Here is a 24,216-nt window from a genome sequence, read left to right on the forward strand (position 1 = left end):
GTGGTTCTCGGTAAGATCTGCAAAATACCCCTCTACAGCTGCAATCACTTCTAAATCAACACACAAACTCAGTTTTATTCTTGTTAAAAAAACGCTATTAAAGTGACCTATCGATATTAAAGTGACCCTTCTACCAAACAAAAAAAGCATACAGAAAACCATAAATAGAGAATGTAAAGTTAACAGGGCAAGTTATAGAACAGCTTTGTCTATTCTATATTCATTGATTAGCTAAAAGCTGGTAAAATGATTTTATTATTATTATTATTATTCGTGACACCTCCAAGGAGTCTGAAGACTCATCGCAGGAGGACACCTACTACACTGAACCTCTACTACCAATCACCTACATCAGCGCCATCTACTGCCCACCACCACAGCTAGTATTTTTGTCTGTAAATTGTATGTGTTCTAAAGGGCCGATTTGTCTGTATGCAGGATGAAAAACTCGAGTTTCCAGGAGAAAAAACCCTGCTACCTCTGTATGAGATTGGCTAACTCACCTTCAATTGAAAAAGTCCATATAAAGATTCCTCCCGTCCTGACGAGAATCGAACTTAGGCCTTTTCTAATCAAAGGGCGTACTGTCATTCTTTCAATTGCACTATGGAGGCACTTTTCTTGCATATTTGTCAGAAATTCTATATAATATCATGTTTTTTGCTTTTCATACTCCATTTATAGTCTCTGATAGACATCCTTATGCATAAAAATATCCAAAGTAATTGCATTTTCCTGTGATACATCAGCAGTTTTTTTTAACAGCAGTTTTTATTTTTGGATCACTATAGCTGCCTAGTCAAGAGACATCACACCACTAGAATACAGTGGGCTATAAACTTGATGAGGTTGCACACAGAAGAGAAGATGGTTTCTGTTTTACTAGATACTACTCATTTTCTCTCTGTGCTACTTATTTTTTCTTTTTTAAGCCACAAATAGTCAGTGCATTTGGCTACCTTTAAGACTTTGAAGATACCAAATTTCCCTGAGAAATTTCAAAAACACATTCAGCAAACAGGTTGACCACCTCTGCTGATATTCAAAGACTCATCTTGTTTTTCTGATTATGGTATATTCATGAGTACATTCTTCATGGATTTTTTTTTTTTCTTTCTGGTTAATAATTTTTTACAGTGGTTATTGCTGTTACACCTGGACTATCATTTTCAGTTTTTTCCCCTTATCTTGATAATATAGCATTTCTTTTTTGTGGTTCTTTCCTTTCATATAGTTCTTAGAACCTTTTGTCATCTCCATTTCATTTATCTTATGCATGCTTTGTAAAGTCTTTATGTGATTTATGTTTTGCTATTTTCCCATAACATTCCTATATTTTGTGAGAAATTTTCAGTATTGAGACACCACATTATAATATAAATAAAGAGTTTAATAAAAATGAGCAATTTAAACCCATAAAGTTTCGTAAGTTATAAGACTTGCATCATCAGGGGTACTGGTACATAAAGGTTTTACACAACAAAAGCCTATTAAAAATTAATTACACTGGTACATAAAACTTTTATGTTCCAGTACCCCTGATGATGTAAGTATTATACGAAACTTGTCGAGTTTTAATTGCTTATTTTTATTAACCTCCCTACTGGCCGATGAAATAGGGAGACCAAATTGCACTTCTTATCCATGTTATTCAATGGGTGTTACAGAATCGTATCCAGATTTAGCTGGACGTCTATAGATGTCATAGCCGATTTGGGGGGGGGGGGTAAACAACTCTTTATTTACATCATAATGTGGTCTCAATACTGAAAACATCCCACAGAACTGTAAATCGCAGAAACTTACGTTTGCATATTCTTATGTTTTGTTCTATATTCTTTTAGACTGCATACTTTTGCCAAGAAGTTCTATATGATTTCTTCTTAACCTAGACCCACCAAGCAGTTCTTATTTTTTTTATAGATGTTGATCCCAAAACTATGTTTCATTTTTTATTACTATTTCATTGTGATACTCATTTTTATTCTACTCAAAAAAAAAAAATAAATAAATAATAATAATAATTTTGTATACCGTTTCATTATATGGCCTTGCATCTTGGATATGTTGAAAGATATCCATAGCAATAAGATTTTTTAGTTTGTAATGACTTCTCTCAACATGAATTTAATACTTATATTTATACTGGAACAGTCATTTAGTAATGTTTTAATGATTTAAGTTACTCAGCATTAATATGTTATTCTGACATGGAAGAAAATGCACCAAATTCTAGAACCCTCGAAATTTAAAATCCTCTCATTTTAATTTTTTATTTTTTTAATTATTATTAGATTTCTGCTTTGTCAAATTGTTGTTTATGCTATGTTATGTTTGTAAGTGTGGTTGTCAAAGTATACTGCTTAAATATTTCAGCAATTCTTTATTGACCATACATCCCGATCTACTACATTCATTGATCCAAGACTCCCTATTGAAACGCCATATGTAAATCCTAACAAATTGCCTGTACCATTAGCAAGAAGGCGAAGTCGAAGTGCTGGAGAAGAAGAAATACGACCAGATTGTGCTAATAGAGTAAGACTTTTAAAAATAAAATATTGTATGAAATATTCTGCCAATAAAAGGTTTTTTTTTTCCCTAATATTTAATTTTTGAAAACCATTAGAAATGGGTATTTTGTAAAACATTTAGCCAGTGGGTGTGGTTGGCCAAGTGGATGCTGCTTCCACCTCTTCAACCAATAATCCATGGGTTTGAATCCCACTGTGGTATTGATGTGAAAGTCTAAATAGTAGATGCTTATATTTATATATAATACCATTGTTTTGTAAGTTATATAATACCATTATTTTGCTCACTGGTGGTCTGAATCAGCTTGTAAAAATATTTTTCCATGCCAGAATTTCTAGATATTTAACCTATCACTTATCCCAAAAAGTAACAAGATCGACATCAAAATTCATGCTTGTTGAATTCTATCAGTGTAAATTACTATGATGCAAATTTCAGTAGTCTTCATGAGGAAGAACATTAATGTGAAAGACTGATTTTAACCTTGTGTAAAAGCCTTGTATAAAATATTTGGGATTCAGATTGATCAAAAAAAAAAAACTTATTAATGAAAACTTGGATGTTTTGAAAATTTTTGCACCAGAATGTGTATGTCTTGAGATCTCTATCTATTATTAAGTAAAGGGGATAAAAATCCCTTATTGTTTTTCAGCCAGTATGCGAAACTAAGATTGAAAACTGATCTAAACGTTTCATGCCGACGAACTGTCGGCAGATCCAAGCGTAAGTGACCACTTGGTAGTGCCACACCAAGGCAACTCGATGCAAAGGTGGATCGAGCTCCCTCACTATCCTTGATATTTTCTCATAATGTAAAAACACACAGCTCCTAGGAGTTGTAGAACTGCTTTACATTATGAGGAGAGGTCACTTACGCTTGGATCCGCCGACAGCTCGTCGGCATGAAACGTTTAGATTGTAGTTTTCGATCTTAGTTTCGCATACTGGCTGAAAAACAATAAGGGATTTTTATCCCTTTACTTATCAACCTCGCCAGAAAAAATAGCCGTTTGGCTTTTCATTTGGCTAGCTATTGTTTCCTCTGCATGCCTTATTGGTAATCTAGAAGAAATGGTAAGATGAGGAAAGGAGAACATTATGGGAATGTTGTTCATACAAGAAAAGAAAATAGAATGCAGGTTAAGCCATGTATCCATTTGTTGAGGCTTAAGTGCTGTGAGGACATCATGTTGGAGGTTTAATGGAATATTTACAGCATTAGTAAAGGATTAAACCTGATTTTTGTTAACCTAATAGTCCTAATGTTAACCTTTCCTTCACTATATATAGAAAAAACCTACTCACACAGGTAGATACACTCACAAGCTCTCCCACCACAACTACCCCTCTCAACAATATAGCATTATTAAAACTTTAACTTATAGAGCCCACAATCTTTGTTCCAGTGGAACCTCCCTTTCGAACTGAACTCAACCACATACACAGCACCTTCTTTTCCAATGGCTGCAGAGATTACAAAATTAAAAAAATAATCCATTCCTCTCCAATTCTCTGGCCATCTCTTCAGGATTTCAAAAATGCCAGCGCCATACCTTACATCTGTGGCACGTCAGAAAAAGTAGTGAGGTCCTTAAAAGAGTACAACCCCCCACACAGTATTTAAACCCCCACTGTAAACTTGCTACCCTTATCCGTTCTACCAAAGATCAGCTTCCTCCCTCCTCAAACAGACAGGTAGATCAGCAGCCATCCACTTAGAACACAAATCATACATCTGCAATCTTGACTGTGGTCAATTTGGCCTTGCAACCATGTTTTGGATATAACCCACAGGATCCCCTGGAAAAAAAAACCACCATGCTCCACCATAGTAAATTCAAAAAAGAAAGACTGTTTTTAGAATCTGCATTGGTTCAGAAATCAACCGAATTTAAATAAATATGGTTGCATAAAACTTCCCAAAATTGAGAACCATTAATTACCAGAGATCCCCATCTTGCATACTAGGCCACCTACAAATGCCCATAGAGGGCACACCAGCACACCACCTAGATAGGACTGTAGAGTCACCTATGTGTTTCACTTAGTATTGTGCTGTATTTGAGTGTGTGTTACAATAGTTTTTTTTTGTAATCCCCGAAGATGTCTCAGTGACTGAGGCAAAATATTGGAAGCATTAAAATCAGTTTTAGTCCTTTCCTAGTACTGTAAATATTCCATTAAACCTCTAACATGATGTTAAGCTATGTAGGTATTTACCTTTAGCACCTTATTTACTCTCATTTACCTTTAAAATTTCTTAGTGCATGTCATTTGTAATCTTGTTAAAGTTATTTGCTCACATGGAACCCTGACTAGAATTCATTGCAATAATCTTGCAAATTTATGGAACTTGTTTATCAGATATTGTAATCAAGTCTTTGTTATTCTAGCGAACATAATGTTTGCAATATAAGACTTAATTGTTACCAGAAAGCCTCCATGGCTCATATGGTTTCATGAAAATGGAACCAACTGAGAAAGACGTTGTTCGTATCCCATCTAGGATGCGAAGAACTCTCATCAGAGTAATCAGCTAAAGGCAAGTTAGGTGGTCTCATACTTGGGGGGCAGGGGGCAGCGTTTTTTTTTTCTTCCAGAAACTCAGCTTCGTCATCCTGCAATGAAGGAAAACCAGCCAGGAGAACATACACAATTTACACACAAGAATATACATTTAGGCAAGGACTACTATCCATCTTATCCTAAAATTATGATTGTGATAGGCAATCTGTGTGGTTCGTGACCTTAAGGTCATGTAAGTACTGAGAATTATTATATTTTTTTATATTGACAACTTTTTCGGTTTCTTTTGTTGCACATCTGTTTTCTTATTATGGAAACACAGTTCAGTATTACTCATTGATCACTTCATAATGTATTTGAATGGTATTATAACACTAAACAAAACTAAATTATAAAAGGATGTCTATTAACTGGCTTATATTTCACTAGATTTCAAGCCAGCATCCTCAGACCAAAACTTGTTATAGTTCACGTACAACAGTGAGTAATGAAACAGTTCAGTTGTACTGGATTAAAGATCTAAAGTCCTAATTTGGCACCCTCTAATGTTGCGTAAGAGGAATATTACAGTTCTGTAGCAGTTGATCTCAAGATGACATTCTCCTAAATTTTTAGCACATTAATGCAACTATACTTGTTAAGGTTAGGAAAACGCTTCATAGCCATTGCTGACTCTAAAAATAGTCTTTTTAATGTGTAACTACTTTTTTAAAGCACATTGGTTTTCTTCCATCTAATACTGTGTGAAGGAGTGTCCAAAGCATCACCTGCCAATCTTGATTTGCCTTAATAATGGTAGCGAACATACTTCTTATGTTCTCCAAGGCTGACCTCTTGTTAACAAATCTTCCTGTCTGTTCATAGTAGGCTAAATTGCAGTCACAGAGAACTTATACACTCCAGGATATGCAAGAGGATGGAATTTGTTCTTAGTAGAATGGATCAAAGCTGCTAATTCGACATGTGGTTTGTATGTAGTGTGAAGGTTATATTTTATTTATACTTTGGCTATCTTTTCACATGTACCTCAGGCATAGGAATAATGATTTTTGTTCTTTTGTGTATTTGAGGAGATGGGGAAGTGTGTGTGTGTGGGGGGGGGGGGGCATGTAGTATTTTATCTATTTTGTGGGAGCTTTAGCCATCCATTATGTTCTGTGGAAAGGGTTGCATCATTGGAACAAATAGTCCTGGCTCTATGTGTAAGTTATTTTAGAATCCCATGCTATTGTGGATGATGTTATTATATGTGTGTATGAAGATATATATAGTTTGAGTTCGATGATTATTTATTATTATTTCATGACACCTCCAAGGAGACTAAAGACTCGTCGAGAGAGAGGGCACCTACTCTACAGCTCTCCATCTCCATCATCTACACCAGGGCCATCTACTGCTCACTACCACTAGTATTTTTTGTCTGCAAATTGCATGTATCCTAAAGACTGATTAATCTGTATGCAGGATGAAAAACCCGAGTTTCTGGGGGAAAAAAAACCCTGCTACTTCCGTATGAGATCGGCTAACTCACCTGCAATTGAAAAATTCCATATAAAGATTCCTCCTATCACGATGAGAATTTAACTTAGGCTTTTTCTACTCAAAGGGTACAGCATACCATCATTCTTCCAATGGCACTATGGAGACTTTGGTGAATGTCAACACTGCAGAAAGATGTTTTTTTTTTTTTTTGCTAATAATACTGAGTTAATTGGTTGTATTTATTTCTTTTCTAAGGGTGCAAGATAGATTGAGTTATTTAGTCTTAAGTAAAATGCTTATGTATAGCAGAACAATTGCTGCCAAAACATCTTTGCTGGGCAAGCTAGATTTGTGTGATTTTGTCCAGTGTAAAATTTGTGAGATGTACTCATCATAAAAGTTGAAAGATTTGTGAAAGGAGAGAGCGAATGTGTAATAAATGTTTTGAGAGTGAATGCAGAGAGAGAACAAATTATGTGATAGTAGATCAGAAAATATAAATATTGGTGATAATACATAAAGTGTGGTGGTGGAATTTCAGGAGAACGTAGAAGACCTGAATAAAGAAATAGCACATTTACATGTTGTCCTTCACAGGAAAAAGCACAAAATTGAAAATATGCAGAAACACCAAGAGATCATTTGAACTGAGAACAGAAAAAAAGCAAAAAAAAGCAAGAGGTCTGAAGCCAAAACAGAAAATTGTAAGAATAGGAATATGTAAGGTGAAAGAATTAATTGTTTTGGGGGAGGATGTGAAGGAGTTATTGGAAGAAGTCAAAAAAAAAAAGAAGAGAGAGACAGTGAAGTTTGTGAGTCTGCTGTCACACTATGATACAGGCGAAATAAGGAGGAGGGTGTGATAATTAATGAATCAGTATGCAGATTGTGTGGAAGGAATGATATATAGAGTTTGTGGATCTATGGTCTGAGTTTGATAGATGGAAAGATTTGTACCTTGCTGATGTACTGCACGTAAATGGATTCAGAGTTAGGTATCTTCTAGCTTTGTTCGCTGAGAATGTGGAAATGTGAAGTCAGGAAAACTAAAGAAATTAGGGCAGATGTGTGTGTGTGTGTGTAAAGAGTCCAATGAAGCAAGTGAGTGTGTAAATTAACAAAACATGTGGAATATAGTCTCTCAGGCAACAATATTGAATGGAGTAGTCAGTTCAGGATATAACAGTGGTTGGGAGCCAAAGGAATGCTACAGTTTCTATATACTAATGCTAGAAGCATCAGGAATAAGAGGGAGGGATTTTTGACATTGGTTAATACAAACTTGCCAAACGTTTTAGGCATTAGTAAGACGGCTAACAGCAAATGACATAGTTACAGGAATAGAAAGTGATGTATTTATTATTTTCAGGGAGGATAGAGTATACAGGACATGGAGCAGGATGCTGCTGATGATAGCAGATGAATTACAGCCAACAAGAGTAGGAGTCGGGCAAATGACGGTTCTTTTGAGTCAATATGGTGTGAAATTATAGCCAATAGGACAAAATATAAAATTGATTGCTGCTATAGACCAGGGATGATGAAACATGCTTCATCAGATTAATACAATGAGTGCAATCAAGTTATTATAGGGTACTTGAACTTTGGAGACATAGACTTGTAGGAGGAAAGATTATTACAATGGCAGGAAGGCAATGGAATTTATACACTTACTGAGAGATAATTATTCAAAGCAGAATGTGATGTAGGGAACTCGAGGTTCAAAAGTTTTGGATCTAGTAATAGGATCAGAAGACTTGTACATAACTAAGGTGGTAACATTGCCTCCAATATAATAAAGGTCTCCCCTCCATTTGTTTGAAATAAATCATAACAGCTGGATATGTGGAGAGAGAGAGAGAGAGAGAGAGAGAGAGAGAGAGTGTGTGTGTGTGTGTGTGTGTGTGTGTGTGTGTGTGTGTGTGTGTGTGCACACGCATGCACGCACTTGTGCACTGTACTGCAAGTTATATGATCAAAAGCAGTTGCTTCTTGAATAAAATAGTGGCAGACTGCACACAAGAGTATGGGAGGGAGGGAGGAGGAACCCTGTAAGACTTGAAGATTGGTTCCTTCTTGTGCAGAACATAGTTCCTCAGACCTAATGATATATAATTGACATTTTTAGTCCCATTCACAATCTCTCTTTTCCATTCTGGAAAAAATTGATACTGGCCATTGAAAGTTTTTTCATCCCCAACTTCTGGCACACCATTTGGCAACTCCTATAGGTAGAGATGACCTGCTAATGCTTCTGCCTGGTATCTCCACTTGGGCCTGGCTCCAACTGAAGAGACCTCAATAAAAGTCGAAACTAGTCTGGGTTATGGCCCTTCCCTTAATGCATAACATTAGACATATCCGCAAGGAGATGTGTTTTGCATTATGGGAGATACTGAGATAGGAGTGTTGGTAGCTTGCCCCACCTTTGCAAGGAGTTCCCTGGTGTTGTACCACCTTACCCCAGTCCTGAAGATACTTTCAGGTGCAAACTTTGTTTGCTCACACTTGGAAAAAGGATTAAACTAAATTTATTATACTCTAACCAAGTGAAAAATAAACTTTCAACATCTTTCTCTAAATCCAGAGTAATTTATTAAAAAAGGGTGGCACACCATTTGGCAACTCCTATAGGTAGAGATGACCTGCTAATGCTTCTGCCTGGTATCTCCACTTGGGCCTGGCTCCCACTGAAGAGACCTCAATAAAGGTCGAAACTAGTCTGGGTTGTGACCCTTCCCTTAATGCATACCATTAGACATATCCGCAAGGAGATGTGTTTTGCATTATGGGAGATACTGAGATAGGAGTGTTGGTAGCTTGCTCCACCTTTGCAAGGAGTGTCCTGGTGTTGTACCACCTTACCCCAGTCCTGAAGATACTTTCAGGCGCAAACTTTGTTTGCTCACACTTGGAAAAAGGAAACTAAATTTATTATAGATATTTTGTTTATTGGAAAAATCTAGGGCTGAAAAAATTAACCTCTGACACTGATTGTATCATGTTATTCTATTCCATATTCACTGAAATGAATAGTTGAATAGAAAGTAGGGATGTGCACTAAGAAGAAATAGAATCTTGGACATGGTGCCCACATAGAGAGCACCTCCTCTTGCTATAGTGTGGCCTTGACAATTCCTTCCACATACCACTATTTCGACTCACTCCTCATACAATTCCCCAGAATATGTTGCAGGAAGATTCTATGGCAGCTGATTGGGAATCTGATGCATTGCTGTCAGGTCCTCAAAATGGAGGAGATTTTGGGTCTCAACAGGATGTTTGGCACCCCTTGAAAGATCATTTTGTGTTGCTTAAATGATACTTGTGCCATAAAGATGACGATAGTTTACATGTAGATATGAGGATATAAGAACATAAGTTAACTTCACAACTCTTCTACTAATATGTTCTTTCTTGTGGTTATATCAGTTGCTTTGATATCATTTTTGTTGTAGGTGTTTATCAGAACTCTCCAGTCCCTCATATTTCAACCATTATTCGACCCCAGCCTGTCACTGAGGATGAAAATAATAGATCATCCTCAGTGACAGGCTTATATGCACAAGGTAGAATGCTAACAATGGATTATTTTAAAAAATAGTATGAGCCATGTGGTGGTATATGCAGTGATGGCTTGTACATAAGCACTGTGACACTGCAGCATCCCTAAGTAAAAAACGAAAAAATTAAATTTTGTTTGTGTTTATAAATAATAACAATGCTGACAACATTATATAAATGTAATACAACATGTTAAAGGTTACAGCATATGTTTTAACATTGCTTGAATAGTTAATAATTGGAATTGTTCGATTAACGCTTTAGATTATGAAACAAATGCACTGCAATCTAATGCAGTGTCAGAATTATCATGTTCTTGTTGTTTTAAGGATACTTGCGACATAAGACTGAATGATATAATCACGTAATCACAAGAAAGATATTTATTTAACCAAATAGTATTCTAGCTTGTATATTTTTTTTTTTTAAACTGTTCTTGTAATACCACCGACGATGGTCTGCTATTTCCAGACCGAAATATTTGGTTAAATAAATATCTTTCTTGTGATTACGTGATTATATCATTTATCATGTTCTGCCAATTGCAACTAGACTCGTCGATATTCGTTTGCACTTGTTCACTGCACATAACAATGAATCCGACACTGCTTCTGGAGCAGTGTCACTACAGATAAAGTGTATGCTTGCGTGCATTATTTCTGTATACGAAACTTTTATTATTGGTGTGTGTTCGTGGTAAGGGTCAATATTTTTGGTAAATCTTATTTTATTCTGTTAAAATAACATATAATTATTTATTTATTATAGATACAAGGCTGAATTATGACAAGTGTCACTGTTGAAAATATGAAAAGAATTATATTTTCTCAATTATCATTACAGTAACAAAACAAATGCACTGAGATCTAACTCAGTATCGGAATTATCACGTTCGGCCAATTGCAGCTAGACTTGCCAATATTCGTCTGCACATCACTGCAAGTAACAAGTGAATCTTACACTGCTCGTTGAGCAGTATCACTACAGATAAATTGTATGCTTGCATGCATTATTTCTGTGTACGAAACTTTTATTATTGGTGCGTGTTTGTGGTGAGGGTGAAATATTTTTAATAAAGCAATTTTTTAATATCTAAATTTATTTATTAATAAATTGGTTACTGATTAGGAAAAAATGAATTATTTTTCATATTTTGTATATGCAGTACTCCCACTAAAAATTTTCATTGACTGCCACTGGGTATAAGGATAATGCAATGTGGGTAAGATGTAGTAATTGATATATAGATGGGGGAACTATTGATGTTTGATATGAGTGAGACTCCCATATTTTTGTCATGGAGAGGCAGTTTTCTAATTCAAATTAGAATGCTGCAGCAAGACTTCAGCACTCTCCTTAAATAAATATTCAGATTTGAAGTGACATCAGTGGAGTAGGCACATTGTGGACCAGAAGATTCTGTAGTTGTTGTCAGTCCCATGCTGTGCTATCTCAGATTTCTTATTAATAATGTGAGATTGGTGTTCTTGTATACAAAACATGTTATCATCTCATTATTATTAGTTAGAATGTTGCTTCATGTTTGAATGTTATTTAAGGATAGTGCCAAACCTTTGCTGCATCATCCTAATTTGAATCAGAATGACTGCCTTCACTTGCCAAAAATCTCAGGTCTCATTCCTATCAGGCATCAGTAGTTTTTTTTCCATCTATATAACAAGCATGGTTGGCTGAGCAGTTAGCACACCCACACCAACCAACAGGTTGTGGGTTCGAATCCCACTGCAAGCATGAATGTTTATGACTGTCTTTAAGTGGGAGATGAATTTCATTGCCCTTGGGTGATAGCCTCACAATTTCATTGTGAGACTACCACCTCGCTTATTAGATGCCTGAAGTGGCTTGAAAACATTTCATGTTTAGTCTCTAGAGCAGGGTTTCTGCTATGCAAAAATAAATTTTAAAAATTTCAAAAAATATATTAAAAAAAATCCTTAGTCTATCCATGGTACAAATGTACAACAGGTTTACTAATAACTTTTCGTGGGTGGGAATTACATTAAAAAACCTTTTATATATAAGCCTTCCTGCTACTGAGAAAGATTTGTTATTTTTGGGTTGAAATATCTCTCAATAAAAGTTTTTATTTCTGTATGTTTCATTTATCCTTGTGGCTATGTGGAGATAGTTCTCGTTTCCTTGAAATATATCACTCACACTGCATGAAAAGAGAGAGATGGATAGAAAATGGAATCCTTGCTCTGAAGACTAAACATGTTATCAGTCACTTCATCCACCAATAAATAAGGTAATGGTGTTTCTCTCTGATGTCATACAAGGCTGCTATTTTTATCAACTGACCAAGGCAAACAATTTTAAAATGAATGAATTGAAAACAGGCATCGTCCTTATAAAGGCATCTATTGAAAAGAAGTTGTATTCTCATATTCATATTTCATAGCTGTTGCAATGAAGTTGAAGTTTCTGGAACAACTGTGTGAAAATTGGATTACACGATTTAATGACTAAACTAATTAGTTACATGTTGTTCCAGATGCAGTATAGGTCTTGAGGACAAAATTTGCTCTGTCCTGGAGGCTAAAGTTTTGAAAATTCCATGTTTCTGGACAGAATGATCATGTGATGTGACACATAGGTATCTTCCTGTGTGTGTGTGTGTGTGTGTGTGTGTGTGTGTGTGTGTGTGTGTGTGTGTGTGTGTGTGTGTGTGTGTGTGTGTGTGTGTGTCGGAGGGTGGGACTTATGGTACTCATCACAAGAAGATCCCTTCCAAATTTTGTGACGAACGTATCGGAAGGCTAGAGCTCATTCATTTCCTCTTCAACTGTGAAACTAATTCAGGGTTGAGCAACTGTAAGGTGGACCAAGCTCTCATCACTCCTTGTCTCAGTATCTCCCACCATGCAAAGCAAGTCCTTGCGGACATGTATAATGCTATGCATTGAGGGAAGGGCGAAGGGCCACTACCCAGACTGGTTTCGACCTTTATTGAAGTCTTGTCAGTGGGAGGCAGACCCAGAGGTGGTGACACTAAGGCAGAAGCAATAGAGAGGTCATATTTACCTATATGAGTTGCCAGCTGGTGTACCACCTTATTATTAAATTACTCTGGATTTAGAGAAAGCTGTTGGAAGTTTATTTTGCACTTGGTTAGACTATAATGAATTTAGTTTAATCCTTTATCCAAGTGTGAGCAAACAAGTTTGGTCCTGAAAATATCTTCAGGACTGTAGCAAGGTGGTGCAACTGTTGGCAACTCGGAGCAAAGATGGACCAAGCTCTCGTCACTCCTTGTCTCAGTATCTCCCACCATGCAAAGCACATGTCCTTGCGGACATGTATAATGCTATGCATTGAGGAAAGGGCCACCACCCAGAACGGTTTCGACCTTTGAGGTCTCGTCAGTGGGAGGCAGACCCAGAGGTGGCGACACTAAGGCAGAAAGGTAGAGGAAGCTTTTATGCACAGCACATGATTAACTTATCTTATTTAAGTTGTTTGGTGTTTTTATACATAGTGTTGGTCTTTGTTATTGTGGCGTCTATATTTCATGTAGTGTTGATCTTAACTTCTGCTTTACTAATTGTGTTGATCCATTTTTAATAATTTGGATTTTTAGTGTACCGTAACAGTTGAGTGTAGATCATAGAGCATATTGTTAAACAGCATAGTTATAAGATGCTCTTTCACAGCTGCACTGTATGAGTTATTAATAAACTAGTTCTACTATTTTATATATGTGTATATATATATATATACACACACACACACACACACTCATGAACAGTTGAATTAAAGATACCTGCCATGTCGGCGAAATGGTGCTGTGGTCACTCCAGCGAATGGAATAGTGGTGCGCGACGGGGATGTCGTCAGACCTTGTACTGACTGTCTGTGTAATAGCCGAGCACAGAATGAGGAAGACTTGAGATCTCATCAAATTCGATCGCGGCCAGATAGTTGGAGCAGACATGGGGCACTCCATTTCCGAACTCGTGCAGGCACTGGGATTTTCATGGGCCACTGTGTCAAGAGTGTACCATGAGTACGTGGAATCAGGTAAAACTACAGCCGCCAGGGGGAAACTGCCATGGTGTACAACATGTCGATGACAGGGGGGGAATGGCGTCGGCTAGCTTGGATGGTAACAGCGGATAGACGGGCCATAGTGCCGCAAATCACTCGCGATTCAATGCTGGACAACAACGACGTGTGAGCAGCCACACCATCCAGAACCATCTCCTCGCTATGGGGTACAGAAGCCACCACCTGACTAGGGTACCTCTGCTCACCGCACATCACAGGACACAACGATTAGCATGGGCGCAGGAACACTGCCATTGGACCCTCAACGCATGGAAAAAGGTCGCCTGGACTAATGAGTTGAGGTACATGTACACACCGATGGCAGGGTATGAGTGCATCACCAAGCATATGAAGCGATGGATCCCTTGTGCTAGCAGGGTACAGTTCAGGCCGGTGGTGGTATCCTCGTATGGGGATTGTTTATGCGGGATGAAATGGGTCCCCTGGTACATCTACCATCATCCCTCACCGACGAATGAAACAGGGACCTGCTGTCTGATCATGTGCACCCTGCAGGAGACCTGTACCTACAGCAAGACAATGCACCAGTCCACCGCTCCTGAATTGTGGCTGAGTGGGTGGATGAATACTTCACGGACATGAGGATGCTTGGCTGGCCCCTGAGGTCCCTGACCTGAATCCTATTGAACACATCTGGGATGCCGTCGAGAGAGAGATATACATGCCCTGGACCCTGCTCCAACCAATCTCTATGCATTGTGGGAGGCTGTGCAGTGGTCATGGATCAGTTTGGCTCCCCAACGCTTCCGGTGCCTTGTGGAGTTCATGCCATGCCACATCGTCACCATCTCAAGGCGAAAGGGGGGGGTGCTACCTGCTACTAGGCAGGTATCTAATTCAACTGCTCATGAGCATAGATATCTGTGTTGTTGTGATAAGCATTATGAATATACTTTCTTAGTTATATAACCACCTCAGATTTTTTTATGCTCAAGATTTTGTGTATAGCCACAAGAGGCTCGGTTATCAACTGATGCATGTTAGACTTCCAAAACACAATCAAAACAACTTTCCATATATTTTTGCTAATTTTGATTGATGTTTGCGGTAGTTGCATAAATTGCAATACCATGTTGGATTACAAATTCAGTGATATATATGAACTATTTTACATTAGTTGGTATTACATCATTTACTCTGAAGGAACTTTAAAGCAGTGATGCAGGTATTCTATATGTTTAGTCCATTTTGGGTGGCACAATGTGTAAGAAAAAATGTTTAGTATGTGTTATGTGTGTGATTTCAAGATATTGACAAATGTTGTTGTTAATGCAATGGTATGAAAACCACATAGTACCAGTGGTACACAGCACATTATTCTTGCATTCTTTATAATTTAAGATTTTTATTTTAGCGTTGCTTATTGTAATTGAATTATTGTAGCAGTTGGGCATTAGTTTCTTTAGATCCTCTTGTGCTTTGGAGAAGGAATAGTGTTGGCTTGCATTCTGATTGTTAGCAAGTCCGTCTGTGTATAGAGATATTTGACTTGGTCTGATCAGTTTGTGAATGTCATATGTTGAACAGTGTAGATGATGATAGTGCACCTTGAAGAAAACTCCATGTTGCATATATGTATACCATGGCTATGATTTTTGTTAATTAGGTTCTTTGTGGAAGATAACTACTAAAGCTAGTATGTAATGTTCCTCTTAAATCCTTTGGATAAGATTTAGATAATCAAATCCTTTGCATAAGGATATTGAATTCATGTCAAGTGCTTTCTTTAATATGTCGGTGATATCTTCAGATCGCATCGTTGTGCTTTTTTGTTTGAAAAATTGCAGCTTTTGAGAGATGGTGACTATTTTGGTAATCTTGTGTCTATTACATAGTTATAGAATTGTGAAGATGATTAATATTTTTCTGTAGGTCTGTAGTTCTGAATGCATTTTTTACTATTTTTATTTTTTATTACTTTGTTTATGTATTTTTTTGGAGGGGGTACATTTTTAATATAGTTATCAGTTTTTCAATTTTTCATGCAAAATATATCCTACACATTCTTTTGGAATGCCTATAGTCTCAGCAATTTCACGCACTTTGACTCGCCAGTCATCCAATACCGTATTGTGCACTTGATCAGTGATTTCTGGTGTTACACTTTTTGGATGCCCTTCACATGGATCATCTTCAAGGCTGGTACAGCCATGTTTAAACTCGACAGCCCATTTCTTAATTGTTGAAAATGAAGGAGAAGAGTGCCCATAAACTTTTATAAACTTCAGATGAATTTCTTTTGGTGTTAAACCTTCTTTTACAAAGAATTTTATTAACTGCATGATACTCGATTTTATCCATGTCAAGGGATACAGACAACACTTTTGCTTCAGACAGCTGTATAAAACAAACTACTTGATAGAATGACTTGCAATTTCACATGGATGCTTATGACAGATGGACCAACTTAGAGAAAAAAAAACAAAAAAAAAACATGGTAATAGTATTGCCATCTGTGGTCGAGGCCATGAACTTTCAGACCACTGTCGTATATCATGTTCATAAGTTTCAAAAGTCTAGATTTAGCTAGTTCAAAATGTGTTTAAAAGGTCTGTAAGACAGATTTTGTCTGTTCCTGGAACTGATCTTTGTGTGTGTGTGTGTGTGTGTGTGTGCGCGCGTGTGTGCCAGCTTTGGATATTCACAGAAAATATATGCTTTGCTGTTGATTTGTCTCTTCTAACAGGCAGACATGGTACATTCATGACAATAATCCATCTTTACACCATTCACTACATTTGATTCATGTACTTCTCGGTACAATGGCCTGACTCTCAATGCCATTTTGACTTTGATCACTAAAAACAAAAATACAGGTATCCCTTGCTTAACGCGGTTTTGCTTAACGCGGCGATAATTACGGCATTCCCTTGATATACGTCGCAAGAGTTTTGATTAACGTGCTTTTAACCCTGCAGAGCTCGCAGCTGATCTCACAGATACATGCAAAATGTTTAATATAAATATTCTTACACAATTCAGTGTATAGCTTGGAGGTCATGAGTAGCTGTGCATTCATATGTTACGAGTGATATTTCACACTGTTTTTTGCTATCAGTTTGGTTTAACACATGTTATGTAAAGGTTTGTGATATTTGACAGTAAATTGTATCTGAGAGATACTGCGACCTCCGATGTCAGTATAATATGGTTAGTTGTTTCTTTTTTTTTTTTATTCTTTGTTCAGTAATTTCTAGATTGTAACTGAAAATAAATAAACCATCATGTATTACTGAAATAGAGAGCCAAAGGCTTATTTAATCATATATGTCCTCTAGGAGATGTGCTTTACATTATGGAAAATACTAAGGAAAGTAATCTGGAGCCTACTCCACCATTACTACGAGTTGCCCATAAGGTTGCTTATGCTTGCATCTGCCAAAACTTTTAGTTTCTATATATTCAGCACGAAACTCTTGTAGTTTCTATATTCGGCTATGAAATAATGTTGGATTCAATATCCACTTAATTTGTACCCTCATGTATTATATTTGCAGTGTGTTTTCTTTATGTTTTATTGCTTGTTTGCCGAGGTCTGCAGAGTCATTTTGTTTGTTATCCTAGAATTTATGCCGATAAGAAAAAAACTGAAACTGTTCAAACGACTCTTGATAACTTCTTTTGATAAAAAAATTGCAGTAAATTGTACCTACATAATGTAGGTACAAGTATTTATTAAACATTTACTTTGCATTCATTTTTTATCTTTCCTAAAAGAGTACCATATAAAACGAATTATTAATACAGTAATCGATCATGGACGAATTGTAATTTTTACCATTGATTATTAGATTTGATTAATGGGATACCTGTTCATGACATATGACCAACAAGCTACCAAACAATAGGAAATCAGTCTCACTTATGATTCTAGAAATGAAATTCCTCTGAAATACAATAGTATTGCCAAACATTAAATATATATTATTTTTATGGCTATTTTGCCTGCTAAAAAAGGGGCACTTCTGTTTAGGAGTGCCCCTTTTTTAATGTCATTGGGTTTTTACTCAAGAATTCTTAGGGCATTGCAGATATATTTTTAGAGACAAATATATGTAGCATAATAAAAGAAAATTCGCACATACCTTTTCTTGGATGTTGTTGCCTGTCTTCTTTCTGCGATGTGCATATTTCTGCTGTTATGGTGTTGAAAGGGGGGGGGTTGGCAATGTGGGAGAATTAAGTTGAAAAAACCCGTTTTTTTATATATATATAATATATACATATATTATATTTAATGGTGGGCAGAGCACTTTTTTATAGGGTGGGAAAGGATGAAAAAGAGGGCTGAAATTAGAAACTGTTTTTTTAGAGGAAGGGGAAGGGTTTATGGGAAAAGGGGACCGGGGATAGGGTTGACAGGGTGTGAGCCATGTGGGGCGTCATCTGAACTCATGGAGGAAGTGGATGCTGTGTCATGTTGGCTTGATGTTTCTACCTTTGAAGTGTTTGTGTTATTGCTTATTGGTCGGAGTTGTGAACTAATTTTTATGTTGTGGAGCTTCCAACACTCGGAGATTATGTAGGGTCAGTGGACATTGATTGAGTTCTCGTCACATTTTATGGCTATTGTTTCCGATATTCTAAGCATTGTTTCATTTGTCTTATCTGTCTACTTAGAATATCGGAAACAATAGCCATAAAATGTGACGAGAACTCAATCAAAGCAAAGCCTGTCACCAATATGCAATAGCTGCTGCTATGATTCATCCACTTGTAACTTATCACAGCCTTTGGCACGTTAGTTGCTAATCAGCAGTCGAAGTGTTCGTTTTTCTCTCGTTGCAATTTTTGTATCTCGTCATAACCCTATCATGTCTAGTAAGAGAAGTAAAACTACTGATGAAAATCCCAACATAAAAAAGAAGGCGAGGAAAACTTTAAGTTTAGATGTTAAAATGAAGGTCATTAAAGCATATGACAAAGGAAAGAAAGTAGGTGAAATAGCACGAGAACAAAAACTATCACATTCAACTGTTTCAACAAAAAATTCATCATAAAAGATAAAAATCAATGAATAATGGAGGCAGCTAAAGGGCAGTTAATATCAAATGTACAATTTTAACGAAAAAAATAGAAGGGCCAATTCATGAAATGGAGAAGCTTTTAATGATATGGATAGATGATCAAATCAACAAGAATATTCCTCTCAGTTTGTTTACAATTCAAACAAGAGCATGCAACCTATTTGACAATTTAAGGAAACAACAAGAAGATAAATATGGCGAGCATACATTTAATGCTAGTAAAGGTTGATTTTATCGATCCAAAAGCCGATTTAACTTACATAACATACGAATAACAGGAGAAGCTGCTAGTTCCTATTTTGAAAGCACCAAAATTTTCAAGAAAAATCTGAAAGAGAGATGATAAAAGATGAAGGCTATTTCCTAGAGCAGATTTTTAATGTAGATGAAACCGGACTGTTCTTGAAAAGAATGCCAGATTGAACTTACATTCACAGAGAAGCTACATCAGCGCTTGGTTTTAAGCCATTTAAAGATAAGATTACGCTTCTTCTTGGAGGAAATGCTGCTGGTTTTAAATTAAAACCATTTCTTGTTTACCATTCACAAAACCCCAGAGCTTTGAAGACTTTTTTTACTACAGGAGTAATCCTAAGGCTTGGATGACAATTGTTTTATTCCAGAAGTACGTGCCTACTGTCTTGAAAATAACATTCCTTTTAAATTCTATTGCTGCTTGACAATGCTCCAGGACATCCTCTTCACATCAGCGATTTGAATGAAAATATAAATGTGATGTATCTACCGCCCAATACAACAGCTGTGATTCAACCTATGGATCAAGGTTCTGTTGTTACATTCAAGACATATTACCTGAAAACCACATTTTCTCAAGCAATAACAGCAATGGACAACGATGCTATAGCATTACACGATTTTTTTGGAAAAATTATGATATTAACCAATGTATCCAGAACTTTGGAACTTCATGGAAGGAAGTATCGGAACAATGTATGCGAGGAATTTGGAAGACGTTACTACCGCAGGAGACACTCGAAGAGTACAATGAGCATAGTATGTTAGAACAAATTGGTGAAGAAATTGTTGAAATTGCAAGGAAACTGGATTTAGAAATCAATATTACTGATATACAAGAATTAGCATATCATGAAGAAGGTGAACTGACTGATCAAGACTTGATTTTCCAAAATGAAAGAGTTGTAGAAGAAGAAAGTAATAACGAGGAAGATGAAGAAGAGAAATCGTTAAAAAAATTTACTGTAAAAGGATTGGCTGAAGTATTTTCTAAACTAAAGCAAGGACTTCAGTACTCAAAAATATGGATCAAGATGCTGATCGCTTCTCCAAAGTCAAAAAGCAAATTCGAGAAGCAGTCAGATATTATCATGAAATATATGAAGAAAAAGGAAAAAATCCAACAGACAACATTAACCGATTTTCTGATTAAAAAAGATACTCCCAATCGTGAAAAATAACCATATCATCCAAATAAGTTACTCACCTGTTTAATTAAAGACTGTTAATAATTTTTTTTTGTTTATGTTAACTAATATTTAAAGGAATTTCAAATTAAAGTAAGTGCACCATTTTTGATATGTTTTTATGTATTTTTTTCTTAAATTTTTCTTTCTTAATTTTGTATTTATGTATTTGTATGTGCTAATAAATAATTTATAAATGTTTATCTAAGTTTATACATTTTTCACCGTTTTAAGTTATATAGAAACCTGATTTATGAAAGTATTATAACAGAATTCAAGAATTAAAAGTCTTTGACTTACGATGGAGAGGTTGGAACGTAACCCCGTCATAAGTCAAGGCCTACCTATATATATATAAATAGGAAGAAGAAATAAAAAAAAAAAAAATCTGTAGTATAGCTCACTGATAGTCTTTCTCCAACGGCGTTCCAAGCTCTTTTTAAAATGTTTCTAACCTGTTCAATTTCATTCAACTATAGTGTGTTTCATTTTCATTAAAGCTGTTAGCATGTCAGATTGTCTCTTCTTGAATTTATACAAAAATGCTTGACAGAATGCTAAGAACAATTGCTGATGGGAAAAATCGATGAATTATAAGAACAAGTTGTTTTGGCTTATTCTTCATCAATATAAAAATCTAGTTTTAATTTTTACCTTACAACAAACAGTCAAGAAATCATAGGAATAGAAAATGAATGCCTATGTACGCTTTAATTTTGAAAACTGAGGGGAAACTTTTCAGAAGGCTAAATCAGTATGTTGTAATTGGAACAGTATGCAGAGAATAATTTCAGTTATAATTGTTGATTTGCACAGTATATACAGAATATGTTTTAATGTTAAATCAGGTGTCGAACAAGGTGTATAGATTTCCTTAAATAATATGAACCATTTGTAGAAATTAAAGTTAGAAACTAACACTTACATGGAAATAAATTTAATAGATGTCAAGGTTTTGCCTTAGTATGTAAGGCATCTTCAGTACATTGACAACAGAACACATTTAAAATGCAAATAACAGAGCTATTTTAAAAAGTACCACTAACATAAGTCAGACAGCAAATGATCAACAAATTCCTAATTAATTCCACATAAGTTTTAGTTTGTCTTTAATTTCTATAAACATGATAGCTTGTGCTATTTTGAAACATAATATAGCACATTATTAAGGAAAGTGATGCTAAACTTGATAAGATTGATTTTTATGAAACACCCTATATATAATTCTTTCCTGAATTGAATTGCTTACTTTCTTTTATTGTTTGATTGAAGGGTGAGATTTTCTCTAATGTAACGTTCTAATAATATTGCATTTTCTGTCCTATCAAAAATATTTGGATAGCGATACATTCCCTTTTAAAAGGATGTAGAATATCTATTGTTCTATTTCATTGTTGTACACCCTATTAACTATAGAATCTAAGAGGAGCTAACAAAATTCACTAAGTTACCACAAAAGAGAGGATGGTGAGTGTTCTGTAATCTTGAGAGAAAGCATGACCAAATAAGCTATGGAATTAGCTTTCAAAAATGGAAGAATCATACATCATGGTTATATAGAAAATAGATATGTTCTTGCTTTTTCTTTATTTAAAACAACAAGCATGTGCATTCCTGACCTAACTTCATTATGTCTTTCAGAATGAAATTTGAAAATGCTTGAGTGCAAGTTTTTCAGTAGCATTTTTCTTTTAATAATTTTTAATAGAGCAAATCTGTTGTATTTTATTTCATTGTAGCTTACTGTTTAACAATATATATGATTATTTCTTGTTTTTCACATGCTGAATGTTGTATTTACTAAGGTCTAATTCTAAACATACCTTGCACAAGGACATAAAATAATTTGCATTAATACTTTTACAGGCTTCTGGGATGATATTAGGGCCTATTCCTCCTCCCCGGCCTCCAGCCACTACTTCCTCTACTGTGCCTCATGTGGTGTCCCATGTACCCACTGCTTATAATGATAAAGTTGTGGCTTTCCTGAGACAGGCTAATATTATGGATATTTTAAAGGAACGTTATCCAGTTATTGCTGGTAATCAGGCTCTGAAAGATAAAGTCAATGCCATTCGAAATGATGGTACAGCTGCCTTGGATCGCTTAAGCCATGATATTGATCTCACTATACTTCTAAGGTAAGTGTAATTAGATGATTTTTATTTTCATGTTTTTAATATTTTAGTTACGGTAGCTTGAAAGGAATCTTGATGTGTAATATAGTGACATGCACAAAATGGGAGAATTTGAGAAATTGATTCCTTATTATTGGATTTCTGGGTAAATATGAAAAGTCATGATGCAGCATTTGAGGTCAGTAACTCTCAAGAATTGGGATAGTATGTGGTAGAATTGCAAAAGGTATCACTTTTAACTCATTATATTTCAGTGACTAGAGTTCATAAAATATTATTTGTTTAATTTTTCTTCTTTCTAATGCTGTTTTATTTCCCAAATAGAATAAACAACTCTGTTACCCCCCTTTTGTTTCCACCCTAAGCCTATAATTGAGTTCACCTCTGTTGATGATTTTTAGATTTATAGGTGATCACGGGATGGCAGACAATGTGTCATCCCCAGTTTCTAATCTTAAATGGTATTATTGCTGAATAGTGCAATTTCTAAAGTTTATTTTTCTGGGTTTTAAGAAGGGGATCTGTTTGCTTGTCCAAGATTGATTAACCCAACAAACGATTGGTGAAAAATAGCCTAGAAGTTTCTCTAGTTAGTGACTAGATCCTAAGCTGTAAAGGTCTTTTATCTGCTGATTCCTTATGAATGTTATCCTAAGTTTTTATTGCCTTAATCTACTTTGCTCACTTGATCATCAACAGTCTTTGAATTCTTAAAAAATGGAGGGAAAAAAAAAACTTTTTTCTCCGATCTCTGTCATGTTACATCTACTAAAAACCCAATTAGAATTATTTAGGATCTTACTGATACATGGTCTGAACACACTTTCTTTGCTGTTTCAGGTTATCATTTCTTCTATGCTTTCCTTTTTATTGTTTTAAGATTAGAACTCTGATGCTAATGAACATTTGGATAAAAAGATCTGCCTAATAATATGCTAACAAAATGTGGATTTCATGAGTAATACTTTTGCATGACAGTACCGCTGATGACAGCATTCCTGTTTCCAGCCGTGGGTCCAAATCTCATTATCTACCTGATGTTTAAGAGAGTCTTTAGGTGATGAATGATTTTCTTTGCTTATTGGGATACTACCACTACCACCCTGCTTATTGAAGACCTGGAATGCCTTGAAAATCACCATGTTTGCTCTAGATCAGGGTTACTCTTATATAATTCTTAATTCAACTACACTACTAAAAGTGCTCTATCTTTATAACCAAGCAAAGCTTGCAGTTATAAATATTTCAAGAAGAGAAATTTCTTATTTAAAAAGAAATAAATGATTTTCAGTGGTATTACCATCACCTTCACTCTGCTATTGGAGGTCTGGAGTGTCTTAAAAATTATCATGTTTGGTTTCTACTGTGTATGAGAGCTAAGGATTAGACAATCAAGCAACCCACTCTAGAAAC

General features: G+C 35.8%; 1 protein-coding gene across 2 annotated transcripts in view; it reads left to right on the forward strand.

Annotated features, from left to right (window-relative positions):
• Positions 1-24,216, forward strand: part of LOC150100146 (E3 ubiquitin-protein ligase HECW2-like) — a 708,695-nt gene that overhangs the window by 551,366 nt on the left and 133,113 nt on the right. For both annotated transcript variants that reach the window (XM_090402900.1, XM_090402899.1), the window contains 2 exons: positions 2,377-2,538; positions 22,532-22,806. In XM_090402900.1, the coding sequence (XP_090259026.1) occupies positions 2,377-2,538; positions 22,532-22,806 (437 nt within the window). The remainder of the gene's footprint in view (positions 1-2,376; positions 2,539-22,531; positions 22,807-24,216) is intronic.

Source organism: Typopeltis vanoorti, chromosome 13 (genome assembly GCF_054136105.1).
Source record: "Typopeltis vanoorti isolate ZY-2024b chromosome 13, IOZ_Tvanoo_1.0, whole genome shotgun sequence".
NCBI classification, from domain to species: Eukaryota; Metazoa; Arthropoda; class Arachnida; order Uropygi; family Thelyphonidae; genus Typopeltis; species Typopeltis vanoorti.